This window comes from Chiloscyllium plagiosum, unplaced genomic scaffold (genome assembly GCF_037043375.1).
Source record: "Chiloscyllium plagiosum isolate Xiang-an unplaced genomic scaffold, Cpla_swu_hap1 HiC_scaffold_6, whole genome shotgun sequence".
Lineage (NCBI taxonomy): Eukaryota > Metazoa > Chordata > Chondrichthyes > Orectolobiformes > Hemiscylliidae > Chiloscyllium > Chiloscyllium plagiosum.
The window spans coordinates 99,305,465-99,322,614 of NW_028270144.1; the positions used below are offsets into that span (position 1 = coordinate 99,305,465).

Here is a 17,150-nt window from a genome sequence, read left to right on the forward strand (position 1 = left end):
CCTCCAGGCTTTGCCAGAGCTATGGCAGTCAACACCCAAGGAATTTCTGCACAAGAGAGGTACAAGGACATTTGTGAGGGCTCCAGAAATGATGCCAAAAAGGTACAGGCCAAAAAAGCCTTTGGCTCCAAGACCAATACATGGTAAGGCAGTAGCATTTTGGGTTGTCTTTATGTTGCCATTCTCAGATTAGGAAAAAAAACCTGATGTGATTCCTGAATAGGAGTCAGTAATGGCAAAAGTGAAGACTGCAGATGCTGGAAACCAGAGCCTATATTAGAATGGTGCTGGAAAAGCACAGCAGGTCAGGCAGCATCCGAGGAGCAGGAAAATTGACATTTCCTGATGAAGGGCTTTTGCCCGAAACGTCGATTTTCCTGCTCCTCGGATGCTGCCTGACTAGGAGTCAGTAATGTTAATGGTATCATTGTGCACCCACACCACACTGAAAGTAGAGGTTGTACACCCATCGATTGTAGCATCTCCTCAGTGTCTCACTAGCCACGTCCCTCAGCTGGTCATCATCTTTGCCACTCTGTTGGCTATATCACTAATTGCCTGCTTCACCATTTCACTCAGAGTGTGGCAGCGAGTGAGACAACAAGGGTTCTTTCTGAACGCTCCTCTGGATCAGTAGATTTCTAACACATTTTAGAGGCAGAATGCTGCTTCATAAACTTAAGTATGAAGCCATGACACAAATCCTGTGACATTGCTGACAGCCTTGTTATAGACACTGCGCCTGCATGGGCTGAGTGTATTCCCTATAGTTGCAGTGGCAACAAATGTAGCCCCAAAATGAATCCTGCCTCCAACGACTATTCAGGGATTCCTGCTAGGAAGTGGCAATCAGATGAGAGCAGATAAGACTAAGTTTTTAACATCCTTCCTTCAATAAGATGCCCAGAAATGAACAAAATACTCCGAATGTGGTCTGACCGATGAATTGTAGAGATGTAGCATCATTTCCTTGCTTTTACACTCTATGGTCAGTGACTGTCACAATCTTGGAATTGTTTTGTTTTTTTCTGACAATGTAACATTCATTTGTTGTTTATTTTAGTCACGCTTCAGTTTATATGCCAAAAGAAACTTACCGTTTTCATCCAGTGAGAAGTCATCCTGTGCATAGCGGAACTTCTCAGGACCACAGGCAACAAAAATGTCATCATCACCAAAGAAATCCTGAAGGCACATCACCTAGAGTGGACAGAAGAATAACAAGGTAAGTATTCTATCACAATCAAACCGACAACAAAATGTGTGTACACAACCCACCCAATTCTCTTTCCAGCTGATCTCATCACCATGGAAAAGCAGGCTGTTTTTTATAAAGGGTGGCATATTGAAAATCTACCAGTTTCTCTTTTATTTCACTTTGCCTGGACTTGAATCTCTGTTGCTAAATCTTGTATTCACCATCATTGCTCCAGAACCTCAGTAAAAACAGAACTTTATATTTTTCTACAGCATTATGGACAATGTAATTCCCTGACCAAGATTTCACTTGGCTTATCTGTGCAAGGTTCCTGGCTGATATTGAATGAAATACAAACAAAATAGCTGCATGTGACTTTTTAAAACATCACTTTTGTTCTAATGATCAAGGACAATGCTCCCTGCCACCATCTACATTTATCCAGGAATTTTACGATTCAGTCCACAAAGAAGTTTGTGGATATATACTAAATATATACTGAGCATCTTTCTGATGGTGACTTCATTATTTTGCCCACAGTGGCACTACACTTAGTTTTAAGACCTTGAAAGCCTACATTCAAACAAGAAGGTTACCACGGTTAAGCATTTCTAGTGTAAGGTTTAGATTAGAACTTTTAACTTATTTGTTTTCAGAACAGATGCTAACTCACTTGCTACTTCTCCCACCATTTTCTATCTTTCTTTCAGATTTACAGCATGTTTTTGATTGTATCAGTGCTAAATGTGCAAGAGATATTGTATTTCAATACCCATGACAAAAGACTGCAAGTATATCAGAAATTATCAGTCTCCAACAGGGATTCTCTGTTCGTAAACATCACAGGTTAAAATTCCATATTTACTCAATATAAATGTCCAATACAGAGAAAGTTTCCCTTTACCTACAGGTCACTTTTTTGGTTTATTAGTTTTCAAAATATTTTATTTGCAGTATATAAATTGTTTGTGTCTGATAAATGGAGCTTGCAAGAAATTGCTCTCAAAAGTCTAGATTTTTGATTTCCTCTGAAGGCACAGGTATCAGATTTCCAATACCACAAAGTGTGGTGATTTTCATGTGAACTTAGGACTCAAAGCAGAATCCTATAAGGACCTGAGCAATATGGCGAGGTGTGTGGCAGAATTGAGTGAAATGTCCAGTGAGGCATATCTCAAAGTCAAGAAAATCTTACCACATCTTTAATGATTTTTGCAAACAGAGTGGTGAGATTCTTGTCAGAGAACAATGAGTTGCCAATTGATAGTGATTTACACTTGTTAACAGACCAATTCATCTCATTTATTACTAATTTTTGTAATCAACTTCTTCACAAATGTTATCACACACCTCTCGAGCAGGTAGGACTTGAACCCGGGTCTCCCAATCTAGGGGTAGGGATGCTACCACTGCACCACAAGAGGTCCATTTAGAAACTGGTTATGATCTAACAAAATTCTCCCAACAAATTAGGCATCAGGCAAACTCAACGTTGGAAACCAGAAAAGCTGCTTGGCAAGTTGAGCTCGCCACTTGCATTGAATGACCCCCACGGTGGATACTAGACACTAAAATCTCAGAGCAAGCTGCATGGGCACCATTACATGTACCCCATATGTGACTGGCACTGGTATCTTACATGTGCCAGGCTCTAACAGCCCTCATGACATATCTCAGATTCACTCAGAGGACGTGTCTGCAATTCAACGATGCACTTCCAGCTGCACTGACAACTATCACTATGATGCTGCAGCAAGGATCAACTAGGCTGCATCTCCAGGCTCTTTATTTCAGTGTCATAGCACTCACACATTGAGCCTACCTTGATGCTCACAGCAACTCTGCCTTGCATTGCACTGCCTTGACTTCATGCACGTAGGTACCATGCTCATGTCACTGCTGGTTTGCCTTGCCATTTAGAGCAGACGCAAAGCTAGGAAGTTTGCAACCTTTGCCAGTAGGCCTCAGTCCAGTCAAGGGAGACTGCCTTTGCTCAGGATATTCCAGCATAGCAAGTCAAGGGAAGCCTGTGATACCAGGCCACAGCCTGCTCAGGGACAGGGAGAGCCAGAGTCAGGATGATCTCTTCATAAGGGTGAGGAGCCTGATGGCGGCAGCACAGCACTCCTCTTGGCTCTTTCTGATGTATTATGGGCTGTTTTCCTCTGTTGGTGCAAGTGTAAAGATAGCCCAAGTGAGTAGGCAGTACAGAGGGCATACAAGATGAATGGTGTCAGGGGTTGGGGTGCGTCGGGAAAAATGGGGAAGATGTTGCAGGCAATATTAAAAGTGATACAGCATATGATTTGGTGGGAAGTGGGTACAACAGCAGAGATAGAACCTGAGTGGGGTTGCTTATGCTGATGGAGTGGAGAAGGTAATTGACTTTCTTCTTACAGTGCTGGGCATTCCATCAGATGGCTAAAAGTAATTTTAACCCAAGTGGCAACTTTGGAACAGGCTGGCATAGACTGGCATTATGACTTCCACAGCTTGTCCTGGAGGTGCAAGAAGTCCAGACTCTGTACCATTCCATTCAGCATAACCTCCAGGCAAAATGGAATGCCAATCCATCCCCCTCTGTCAAGTTTACGGCAAATGTCAGGAACATGACATGGTGCATGACAGGCTTTTAAAGATAGCACCTATACCAGGGATGCCGGTTAATCTGGGAACATTGCATAGTAAGATATGGTGCAAATCGGGCAAAATACACATCATGGGATGGGAATGGTAAATAATGCTTAATTTGGTAAGATAAAGTGAGAAAACTCAGTGACAATTCCTCCATCAAACTTTTTGTGACTCGCACTTAGCCAAAATACCTTGAGGTTCAACCCCTAGACAACATCAATCAGCCATTCAACTGCAATTACATTTAAAGTTAAAGTTGATCGAGTCCTCAAATAACTAGGCACCCTTACTTACCAGCAGATAGCAGTCCAGAGAATGGACTTTCACAGCTGGGGTGACACAATGACAACCATGTCTGCTAATGTTAAAGATTGATTCATTTAAAGATTTTTTATACAATTTCTATGCCTTTCTATCCTTTCCTCTAGCAAAGTGATCAATATCATTAATTTTAATGACGAAAAGCAGTTTACAGCATGGAGTGCCCCTTCACCAACCGTATTTCAATCTGCTATTACTAATAATTGGGACTTACTGAGAAATATGATACTGATAATTAGACCCAACCAAGAGAGGCGATTTTTTTGAGTCCCTTTAATCTTCAATACACATGTCGATAAGGTTTTGGAAGCAGCATCAACAGGAATGTTTAAACAGGAATTGGAATAAACTTGAAAAGTAAAAAGCAATACAGCCTGATTGGAAGACTACATCCAATGCACAAGCTCTCTTTTCATAATAGTCGCTGCCTTACTCAGGCAAGTTTTTAAAGGTCATACGTCCTTCAGTGTTTGAGTGAATAGTCAAGTGAGCATGGACAGGTAGTTTGGAGAGGTAGTTGGGTCAGGTTGGGCAGGGTCATGGGGAGGTCAGTCAGGTGGAGGGGTGGTGAAGTTGGTACATACAAGGGTGGGATGGTTGGTTGCGATGCTCAGTTGAGTTACTCCGGTTTATCCTTAGGTTCAATTATAACTGGTGTAACTCAACATTCCAAGGCTAACTATGTAGGTATGCCCCCTCCACCACCACCACCACCAAATACCACCACCACATTCCACACAGCTTCATATCTGATCCAAGGATTCCCTGGCAGAGGAAATCATTCCTTTGGAAGTTTAAACATAGAGATTAATTTCAGTATTTAAATGTGCAATTAGACTTGTGAGGTCCTGATGTGCATCTCCACTGGTCTACAGCCAACCTCGATAATCTGCATACTGGAAGGTATGATTGCTATTTTTTCAAACCCAATGGTTGAGAGAGACATCTCCAACAGCAACTTTGTGACTTTCAAGTTTATCACACATTTATTCTCAGCTGACGTTGCTGTGACACTTGATGTTAAATGAAGATGAGTGCTATCACCTCATCCTGACTTTCATATACATTTTGGGTACCTTAAACAGAAAGCGATTTTAGATTAGATATTTATTTTCATGTGCATTCCAAAGGATATAGCTGCAAACAACTTTAAACAATTGACTTTGAGTCTGATGTTGTAAAGACACAATTCAAAATGGAAGCAAGTAACCAGAGACCAGAACCAAAGTTGTATGCTCAATCTGTAAAGGCTCCCCTGTATTAGTTTTCAGTCTAGCTGAGGCTTCATGCAAACTTAAGGGTTGGAGCCCAGAGTGAATTTTGTTAAAGACTGGTTCTCAATCATTGATACAGCCAGCTGGTATTGACCTCCATTAGAACCGAGTGACAATTTGACTACATTTTTATTTTGATTAATTTTGATTTGTATGTTGTTAAGCAACTTAAATGTTCCAAACCTGCTGTAAGTGGACTTTCCAGGGATGTGTACTCTCCTGGATACTGGGCTATGAGTTCTCTTACTCCATTTAAATCAAATGGGAACTCCTTTGCTGTTTCGAGTCTGCATACCAGCAGCAACTACAATGGGTTGCCAGCCCAGAATCTGAATAAAATATTAACCATTTGGCAGAGGCTTGGCTTTGTTTTGGGGTTTTGCTATGGGCTGACCCAGAGTCCCTCTGTTCTGCACATGTCCTGAGTGAGGCTATACAATTGCCTTCACTCAAGTGGTGTTCGCCAAGCTTAGGTGGCCTAGTGACGGTGTCCACTTCCATTGACAGATCCTGTAACTCTAATGCACCACTTGCCACATTTTCTAATGGCAAAATCAGTTGTAGTGCTATTTGAAGTCCAGTTGGGCTTCAGCTAATAGGTGCTTTTGCATGATTACGTCATTAGTTCCACATACCAAAATGCCTCTCAGCATCCATTAAGAGTCAAACCAAATTCACATGCCTATGCATTTCTTCTTAACGTCATCAAAAAGTCCAACATAGATTTCTCTGGTTCTCAAACTGCTGAGTAAAAATTACACTATCTCAGAATTAGAGGAGGCATGGGTTCATAATATTTCTTAACTTGTGGTAACTCGGGTGATAATGGTTTGACAGTGGAGGAGGCCCAAGGTCTGCATGTCCTTGATGGAGTGGGAGGGGGAGTTGAAGCATTCAGCCATGGGGCAGTAAGGTTGGTGGGTGCAGCTGTCCCAGAGATGTTCTCTGAAATGATCAGCAAGAAGGCATCCTGTCGCCCCGATGTAGAGGAGACCACATTGGGTGCAATGGATGCAGTAGATGACATTAGTAGAGATACAGGTAAATTTCTGACATGTGGAAGGATCCTTAGGGGCCTTGGATGGAGGTGAGGGGAATGGTGGGGGTGTAGTTTTTGCACTTCCTATGGTTGCAGGGAAAGGTGCCAGGAATCGGGTGTGGGCTGGTGGGGGTGTGTGGACCTGACGAGGGAGTCCGGAGGGAATGGTCTCTCTCTGGAACACTGATAGGGGTGGGAAGGGAAACATATCTTTGGTGGTGGGGTCTGTTTGGAGGTGGCGGAAGTGGCGGAGGATGATGCGATGTATGCAGAGGTTGCACGGCTGAACACTTCAACTCCTCTCCCACTCTGTCAAGGACATGCAGGTCCTGGGCCTCCTCCACCGTCAAAACACTACCACCAGACGCCTGGAGGAAGAACACCTTGGGACCCTGCAATCACATGGGGTAAATATGGATTTTGACAGTTTCCTCATTTCACCTTCCCCACATTATCACAGTCCTAAACCTCCAACTCAGCACCACTCTCCTGACGTGTCCATCACTTCCCCCCCCCCCCGACCTATCACCTTCATCCACCTATCCCTATCTCAGCTACCTTCCCCCCAAGACCAGCCCAACTTCCATTTATCCCTCAGCCTCCCGACCCACAAGCCTCATTCCTGATGAAGGGCTTATGCCCAAAACGTCAATCCTCTTGCTCCTCCTGCCTGATCTACTGTGCTTTCCCAGCAACACACTCTCAACTCTGATCTCCAGCATGTGCAGTCCTCACTTTCTCCCAGTTTTCAAAGGCAGGGTTGAATGAGTCAAGCTTCCCAAATAAAGGCATAATGCCAGAAATACTTACTCCAACTCAAAGACAATTTCTTCAGGAGCATTTTTCTCATCAACACTGAAATAATTCTACAGAGGCCAGATCCCATCACCAAGTCACCCTTTATTTACACATTCATAGTAATTGATAGTGGTCCTGCTTCCTCAGAGGCAGCTTGGAGAGCGAACAGAATCTCTGACACTCCTGTTTTTTTTCTCTCTTTTTAGTGAACAGAACCTCTGATGCTCCTGTTTATTTGTCTTTTATTTCCTTTAGAGTGAACAGAATCTCTGACACTCCTGTTTATATATTTTTTTCTTTTTTTTCATTCTAAAACCCCCACACTACCAGCTAACTGCGGTAGTGCTTATTTTTTTCCCCAGCACCCATGGTGTGTGTGTGTGCAGGTGTGAGACACAGTGAGAGACACAAGGTGCACGAATCTTTATTCAATTTCCACCAGCAGGAAGATAGGAAAACACCCGAGTGGCCAGTGACAAGCACTGCCCTTCACAAAAGGCAATGCTGTGTGATCAAACAGTGAAGGGGAGGGCAGGGATTAAATCAAAATAGAGTTGGAGGGGGAAATAATGCACTCCACTCCCTGCGGCGCCCACCTCTCTCTGAACAACTCCAGGGTGTTGGTCGACACGACATGCTCCTTCTCCAAGGACACCCGTGCCCTAACTTAACCGCGGAAGACGGGCAGACAATCGGCCCTAACGACCCCCTCCACGGCCCGCTGCTTGGACCTGTTTATGGCACACTCCTGTTTTTTTTTTCTTCTGTTTTTTTTTATATACATGGTCCACGGACTCCACAGCGCCACAGAACAAGCAGTTGGGCTGGGAGTCCGTGAACCACCGCAATTTGTGGTTGCAGGGGACTGCTGCGTGCAGCACCCACACTCCTGTTTTTTTTTTTAATTTTAACCCCCACACTACCACCTAAGTGTGGTAGTGCTTATTTTATCCCCAGCGCCCATGGTGTGTGTGTGTGCAGGTGTGAGACACAGTGAAAGACACAAAGTGCACGAATCTTTATTCAAATTCCACCACAAGGAAGATAGGAAAACACCCGGGTGGCCAGTGACAAACACTGCCCTTCACATCAAAGGGCAGTGCTGGGTGATCAAAAACAGTGAGGGGGAGGGTAGGGACTAAATCAAAATAGAGTTGGAGGGAGAAATGATGCACTCCACTCCCTGCAGCGCCCACCTCTCTCTGAACAACTCCAGGGTGTTGGTCGACACCGCATGCTCCTTCTCCAAGGACACCCGCGCCCTAACTTAACCGCGGAAGACGGGCAGGCAGTCGGCCCTAACGACCCCCTCCATGGCCCGCTGCTTGGACCTGTTTATGGCACACTCCTGTTTATATCTATCCGCCAGGGCTCCTTGATTGGTCCAGATTAACAGCCTCAATCAGGGAACTCATATTCTATAAGGTCCAGCTGGCTGATCTCGTTACAATCACTACATCTGGTATCGTTTTCTCAGGACTTGTTTATAGTCTCAGCATCAGCACTACTACATTGTGATGCATCTGAGACTACTCAGCTGCCAGCCAGTCAGATCATCCAACAGCTCATGTGAGCAGGACATCCTGACCCTGGGAGACACAGTACCACTATCACATTTCAAAAGCCACTCCCAATGTAAAATTCAGCCTCTTTCTCTGCCCACTCTCTCATCTCCATGGTCTTACTCATCCTACTTAGGAGGGTAGAGAAAGTGGGGATTGTAGATGCTGGAAATCAGGGTTGAAAAGTATGGTGCTGGAAAAGCATAGTAGGTCAGGCAGCATCCAAGGAGCAGGAGTGTTGATGTTTGTGGCAAAAGCACTTCATCAGGAGTGTCCATATTCCTTGTGAAAGGTTTATGCCCAAAACGTTGACTCTCCCGTCCCTCAGATGCTGCTTCACCTATTGTGCTTTTTCAGCACCACACATCAACTACTTAGGATGGGGGCACAGTAGACAGTGAAGAAAGTTTTCTAAGATTACAAAGGGAGCTTGATCAAATGGATCAATGGATGGTGTTGGGAGTCCAATCTGGATAAATGCGATGTATTGCATTTTGGTACAACAAACAAGGGGTAGGGTTTATACAATTCACGGTAGGGCCTTGGGTAGTGCTGTAGAACAGAGGGATCTAGGGTGCAGGTACATAAATCTTTAAAATTTGTGTCACATATAGACGGGGGTTAATAAGGCATTTGGCACACTTGCCTTCATTGCTCAATCCATTGAGTAGAGGAGTTGGGAAGTCATGTTGAGATTGTACAGGGCAGTGTGTCCAATTCTAGTCGCCCGGTTATGAGAAAGATATTATTAAGCTGGAGAAGGTTTAGTAGAGGTTTATCAGGATTTTGCCAGACATGAAACATAGAACAGTACAACACAGTACAGGCTCTTCGGTCCTCGATGTTGTGATGTCCTTTTATCCTACTCTAAGATTAAACTAACCTACACAATCTTCATTGTACTATCAGCCACGTGCCTAACTAAGTGTTGCTTAAATATGCCTAATGTATCTGACTGTATTACCACTACTGGCAGTGCATTCCATGCACCCGCCACTCTCTGTGTAAAGAACCTACCTCTGACAACTCCCCTAAACCTTTCTCCTATCACCATAAAATTATGGCCCCTTGTGATTGCCATTTCTGCCCTGGGAAAAGGAATCTGGCTATCCACTCTATATATGCCTCATCATCGTTTACACCTCTATCAAGTCAGCTCTCATCCTTCTTCACTCCAATGAGAAAAACCCAAGCACCCTCAACCTTTCTTCATAAGATCTGCCCTCCAGTCCAGGAAGCATCCTAGTAAATCTCCTCTGCATCCTCTCTAAAGCTTCTATATCCTTCCTGAACAAAATATTCCATGTCTGGTCTAAAGAGGGCTCTATGGAGCTGCAGCATAACCTCGTGGCTCTTAAACTTAATCACCCTGCTAATGAAAGCCAACACACCATATGCCTTCTTAACAACCCTATCAACTTGGGTAGCAACTTTGAGGAATCTATGAACATGGACCCCAAGATCCCTCTGTTCCTCCACACTGCCAAGAATCCTACCTTTAACCCCATGTTCTGAATTCAAAATTCGACCTTCCAAAATGAATCACTTCACACTTTTCCAGGTTGAATTCCATCTGCCACTTATTAGCCCAGCTCTGCATCCTGTTGCAACCTACAATAGCCCTCCACACTATCCACCACTCCACTAACTTCATGCCATCAGCAAATTTACTGATCCACCCTTCCACTTCCTCATCCAAGTCATTTATAAAAATCACAAAGAGCAGAGGTCCCAGAACCGATCCCTGTGGAACACCACTGGTCACCAAGCTCGAGTGAATACCTTCCATCAACTATTACCCTCTGTCATGTATGGGCCAGCCAATTCTGTATCCAGACAGCCAGATTTCCCTATATCCCATGCCTTCTTACTTTCTGAATGAGGAGAAAGTGAGGACTGCAGATGCTGGAGATCAGAGCTAAAAATGTGTGGCTGGAAAAGCGCAGCAGGTCAGGCAGCATCCAAGGAACAGGAGAATCGACGTTTCGGGCATTAGCCCTTCTTCAGGAATCATTTCTGAAGAAGGGCTTATGCCCAAAACGTTGATTCTCCTGTTCCTTGGATGCTGCCTGACCTGCTGCGCTTTTCCAGCAACACCTTTTCAGCCACTTTCTGAATGAGCCTACCGTGGGGAACCTGATCAAACACCTTACTAAAATCCATGTACGCCACATCTAATGCTCTACCTACCTCTGAGATTGTACAGGGCAGTGTGTCCAATTCTAGTCGCCCGGTTATGAGAAAGATATTATTAAGCTGGAGAAGGTTTAGTAGAGGTTTATCAGGATTTTGCCAGACATGAAACATAGAACATGTTTCTATGTTTATCTCTACATTTATCAATGTGTTTTGTCACATCCTCAAAGAATTCAATAAGGCTTGTGAGGCATGACCTGTCCCTCACAAAGCCATGCTGACTATCTCTAATCAAACATGGTTTTCCAAGTAATCATAAATCCTGTCTCTCAGAATCCTCTCCAAACATTTGCCCACCAGTGACATAAGACTGACGGGTCCATAATTCCCAGGATTATCTCTATTCTCTTTCTTGAAGAAGGGAATAACATTTGCCACCCTCCAATCATCTGGCAGTACTCCAGTGGACAGTGATGATGCAAAGATCATCATCTTTGGCAAAGCAATCTCTTCTCTAGCTTCGCACAGCAACCTTGAGTGTATCCCATCTGGCCCAGGGGACTTATCTATCCTTATCCTTTTCAAAATTTTCAACACATCCTCCTTCTTGACATCAACATGTTTATCAGCCTGTTTCACACTGTCCTCATAAATGTCAAAGTCCCTCTCAGTAGTGATTACTGAAGCAAAGTATTCATTAAGGACCTCCCCTACCTCCTCTGACTCCAGGCGCAAGTTCCCTCCATTATCCCTGATTGGCCCTACCCTCACTCTGGCCATCCTTTTGTTCCTCATGTATGTGTAGAATGCCTTAGGGTTTTCCTTAATCCTACCCGCTAAAGCTTTTTCATGCCCCTTCTAGCTCTCCCAACTCCATTCTTCAGTTCCATCTTGTCTACCTTATAACCCTCTAGAGCCCTGTCTGATCCTTGCCTCCTCAACCTTAAGTAAGCTTCCTTCTTCCTCATGATTAGATATTCCACATCCCTTGTCACTCAAGATTCTTTCACCCTCCCATCCCTTCCTGGCCTCAGTGGGACAAACCTGTCCAGCATTATCAGCAAATACTTCCTAAACAACCTCCACATTTCTGCTATGCATTTCCCTGAGAACATCTGTTCCCAATTTAGGTACCCCAGTTCCTGCCTAATAGCATTGTAATTCTTGCTCCCCCAATTAAATACTTTCCCATACCTTCTGCTCCTATCCCTCTCCACGACTATAGTAAAGGTCAGGGAGTTGTGATCACTATCACCAAAATGCTCTCACTAGGAGATCTGGCACCTGGCATGGTTCGTTGCCAAGCATCAAATCCAATATAGCCTCCCCTCTAGTCGATCTATCCACATATTGAGTCAGGAACCCTTCCTCAACACAGCTGAAAAGAACTTCTCCATCCAAGCTATTTGAATTAAGGAGGTTCCAATCAATATCAGAGAAGCTAAAGTCACCCATGACAACAACCCTGGTACTTCAGCACCTTTCCAAAATCTGCCTCCCAATCTACTCCTCTCTGTTGCAACTGGATGGTCTGTAGAAAACTCCCAATAAAGTGACTGGTCCTTTCCTATTTCTGACTTCCACCCATAGTGACTCTGCAGACAAACCCTCCACGACAACCACCCTTTCTGCAGCTGTGATACTATCCCTAATTAGCAATGCCACTCTACCACTTATTTTATCTCCCCCATTCCTTTTGAAGCATCTAAACCCTGGAACATCCAACAACCATTCCTACCCCTGTGGTATCAAAGTCTCTATTATGGCCACAAATCATAGTTCCAAATACTAATCCATGCTCTAAGTTTATCACCCTTATTTCTGACATTTCTTGTGTTAAAATAGACATAGTTCAACCCATCACTCTGACTGCACCTTTGCTCTATCAATTGTCTATGCATATTCACAGACACTCTGCACTCTGTATCTAGCTGTTCACTACCTACTCCATTATCTGATCCATAGCTCCAGTTTCTATCCCCCTGCCAATCTAGTTTAAACTTTTCTGAAGAGCTCCAGCAAACCTCCCGCCCATGATATTAGTGCCTCTCTAGTTCAAGTGCAACCTGTCCTCCTCGTCAGGTCCCACCTTTCCCAGAAGGTATCCCAATGATCCACATATCTGAAGCCCTCCCTCCTACACCAGCCATGCAGCCACGTGCTCATCTGCACATGCCCTCTGCTTCTAGCCTCACTTGCCCATGGCACCAGTAGCAGTCCTGAGATGACTACTCTGCTCGTCCTGCCTTTTAGCTTCCAACCTAACTCCTTAATTCTCTTTTGAGGTCCTCATCCCTTTCCCTACCTATCTCATTGGTACCAGTGTGTACCACAACTTTGGCTGCTCTTCCTCCCCCTTAAGAACGCTCTAGACTTGATCCAAGACATCCCTGACCCTGGCACCCAGAAGGCAACATACCATCTGGGAATTTTGTTCACGACCACAGAATCTTCTGTCTGTTCCTCTCACCACCGAATCTCTGATCACTATCACTCTCCTCTTCAACATCCCTCCTTTCTGAGCCACAGAGCCAGGTTTCAGTTGTAAAGAAATGTTGGATAGGCTGGGATTTTTTTCGCTGGAGCATAGGAGGTTCAGAGGCACCCTGGTAGAAGCTTAGAAAATAACAAGGGGATTATATAGAGTTAACGGTAGTTGCTTATTGCTAGAATGGGAGATTTCAAGACTTGGGGGCACATTTTTAAGGTGAGAGGAGACAGATTTAAAAAAGACACAAGAGGCAATTGTTTACAAACAGGATTGTCGGGGGTGGAATGACCTGCCTGAGGAAGTGGTGGATGTGGGTACAAATACAGCACTTAAAAGATATTTGGATAGGTACATAAATGGGAAGGTTTGGAGGGATGTGGGCAAGGAGCAGGCAGATGGCACTAGTTGAGTTGGGATGATGTTTGGTATTGAGTGGTTGGATCTAAAGGTCTGTTTTCATGCTGCATGACTCGATGACTCTATGTAGCAATTACAGTGATCCGAAGATCACCTTTCCTTCTTTGGTTCCCAGCTTTTTCAGATTTTAAAACAAAAATTGAAAAGAACTTTTTTTCTCAGGGGGTCAGGAATCTTTAGAACTCTTCTTCAAAAGGCAGTGGAAGTAGTCTTTGACATTTTTAAAGCGAAAAAGGAAGGATTCTTGATAAGCAAGAGGGTGAACAGTTAGTGCGAGTAGGTAGGAACATGGAGTAATCAGAGCAGCGGGGAGGACATGCCTGAAAGGTGGAGCAAGCCCAAGGGGTAAAAAGGCCTAATTCTGTTCCTAATTTGTACCTGTTTACATGTATTTAGACAGATATGAATGCATTTTCACCGTTGAAGTACATCATGAGTAGCTCGCAAGAGTAATGGCAAGGCATTAGTTGCAGCATTCTTGAAGATTTAGGGAGTCTTGTTCAATGATATCACTAATATCCACAGTTTCTTGATCAGCAGCTAATTTGCAATTCAGCACACCCCTCGGATCACTGACAGCTATGGCGACGCTTTTATTTTAAGGCAGTCCAATATACACATTCTCTTTGACCTTGACAATCAAATCTCTGGGTGACTTCTGGGAATCCAAGAATGTCCATCCCTCCCCCACCCCCACCCCACATGACACTGGATGGAATTCCATGGCATGGGCTGTATTTGGATCATAAAACGTTACAATCTTCCAAGTTTAACACTCTTCAGCGGAAATAAGAGACAAAATCGAGTGAAGTGTCATTAATATTTACATGACGTTAAATACAGTGATGATCTAACCATCCTACGAGAACAATTTATAATTGTTTCAAATGAGTTTTTAAAATATATGCTTATTTCAGCATTGCTTCAGTAAAGAAAGGTCTCAAAGTGGAACTTTTCTAAGCAGAATCAAATGTTTAGATGATAGAACAAGATGCTTGTCTTTGTTTCGACACACCACCAGAAGTACAGCTAAATGTTATGCAGAGTTTTGCACTGCAGTAGGTGCTTAGTTCTTTCCAGGCAGCTATATAAAGAAGTGTTTCAAACCCACACATAAAGCTTGTTACTGAGTAATTGTATTTTTGACACTAAGCTATTTTTAGACGGTGTAAATTGAGTGTATTTCTTCAATAATAGCCCAATGTTTTAAATTATTTTCCAGTTGTTGCAGGAGGATGTTCCATATTCATTTCATTTTTAGCTTTATCGTTCCACAAATGTGATATTAATAGCAATTTTTCTTTCTGCACATTTAATGATACTACCTTCAAACACAACATTCCTGCAATAATATGATATACTGACAGAAAGATAATTAACAAATTTGAGATGGAGAGTGCACCTCATCCTTCTATGTGAGAATTAAATCCTCATGGTGAAAATGATATTATCATTTCCAAGGCACAAGTTTCTGTGTGAAATGATTGTTTTATAATGAAACATGCTGGAATTAATGACATTAATAAAAGAGATAGAAATGTCCTTTGAGCTACTCTTCGTTGATTATAATTTATGAAAGCTATCAAATATTGCTAATCCAGTTAAGTGAAAATCCAAATCCAAACACGTAAAGTATTATGGAATTAAAATATTAAATGTTTAACTAGCCTTGGAGCTTCTTCAACATATAATTTTCTGCTTCTAAATCTTACTAATTTCTTCTCTGTCTTAGGTGTTCTATAACACCCAGCTTTGCTCAATTTAGAAAGCCATTTTTCTTTCAAATCACCTCACAGTGCAATTTAGAAACCAGACAGGAATTTCTATGCTTAACTTTTGACCCTGAGGCAATAACTCAGGAAATTTGTAACTACTTGAAAGTTTTTGGGGAATCTATATTAGTTCTGGAAAATGATTGCAAATAATGTTTAAGCATTTATAAAAGGACAATTTATAACTTTTGTATAATAAGAAATACCATCCAGATCAACTGGCGACCCTTGACCTCGAAGCAGCACCAAGTGGAAGTTAGAGACTGTATGGGTACGGACAGTAAGAGAGATCAAATGAACAGATGGGCTTCTGCTCCCTATGGAGAACTGGCCAGTTACTTGAAGAGAAATCTACTTGAAAGAATTATACAGCTGAATTTGGAACCACTTAGATTGCCTGCTTCTTGGTGTATGCCCTTCTAATTATAATTCACATTTCATACTAACTGTGATTTACTTGTTATTTTATGCTTAATTTACATTGACACAAATCAGAATGAAAGTTAAAATTACAAAAAGATGGGGCATGGCATGGTGGGGAACTTGCTATTGGCAATCCAGCTTAACTCTTGGGGGGATATATTAATTAAGGTGTTTGATGATCTGCCAATGAAGTGGACACCTTTGTCCTGGATTGTGTTGAGCTTTTTAACTGATGCAGAGGCTATACTCATTCAGGCAAGTAGACAGTCCTCCATTACATTCGGGACTTGTAAACACAGACAGCCTCTGGGAGGTCAGAAAGTGAGCTCCTTGCTGGAAAATTCCTAGTTTCTGATGTGCTCTTCGTATTTAGTTTCAATATTTATATGGCCAGCCAAAATTGGTTTCTGGTTATTGGTGACCCATTCCCTCCCACCCCCAGGCTATTGATAGGTAGATATGCATTGATTATAATTTAGTTGAATATTTAGGTTAGATTCTCTATCATTGGCGATGGTCATTACTCATCATTTAGATGATCCAAATGGTATTTACCATTTGTCATTACAACCCAGCAGTTCCTATCCTTTGTACTACATTACAAATCTTAATCCAGGATTTAAATTCATCAATTGTCACAATTTTCATCACAGTGTTATCCACTGCATCTTTCCCTCATTTGTAGCTCTGGAAAATATTTGTCTTAAGCTGGTGATCACATGCTTATTTTCAAGAAATTCAACACCTCAGTGACTTAAGATTTCCTAGATAGCTGAATATTCTTTTACTGGCAGATTTGAATGGTTCTCTCTTTTGCAGCTTCCCTCTCTCCCTTTCCATTTCCAGCCACATAGCAGCCCCACCAATGCACCAAGCCACATCTTCTCAGCCCTACTGTAGTGCAGGCCAAATCATTTTCCCAACCCTGCAGCCCTTTTCATGTAACATCAGACTCAGCCAACATCAACCCCAGTCAGACACTCACTACAAACACTGACCTTCCCAGCTGCTCCTCGAATCACAGGCTGTATCTCTCCCGGGTTTGGGACTGTTTAGTGAACCTGGCAGGGAAATAGCCTGTGTTA

The 17,150-nt window shown here is 43.0% G+C and overlaps 1 protein-coding gene across 6 annotated transcripts in view; it reads right to left on the reverse strand.

The window, feature by feature from the left end:
* The window catches only part of dclk1a (doublecortin-like kinase 1a), a 349,384-nt gene that overhangs the window by 175,036 nt on the left and 157,198 nt on the right, over positions 1-17,150 (reverse strand). For all 6 annotated transcript variants that reach the window (XM_043692071.2, XM_043692070.2, XM_043692073.2 and 3 more), the window contains exon 4: positions 1,098-1,200. In XM_043692071.2, coding sequence (XP_043548006.1) covers positions 1,098-1,200 — 103 coding nt within the window. The remainder of the gene's footprint in view (positions 1-1,097; positions 1,201-17,150) is intronic.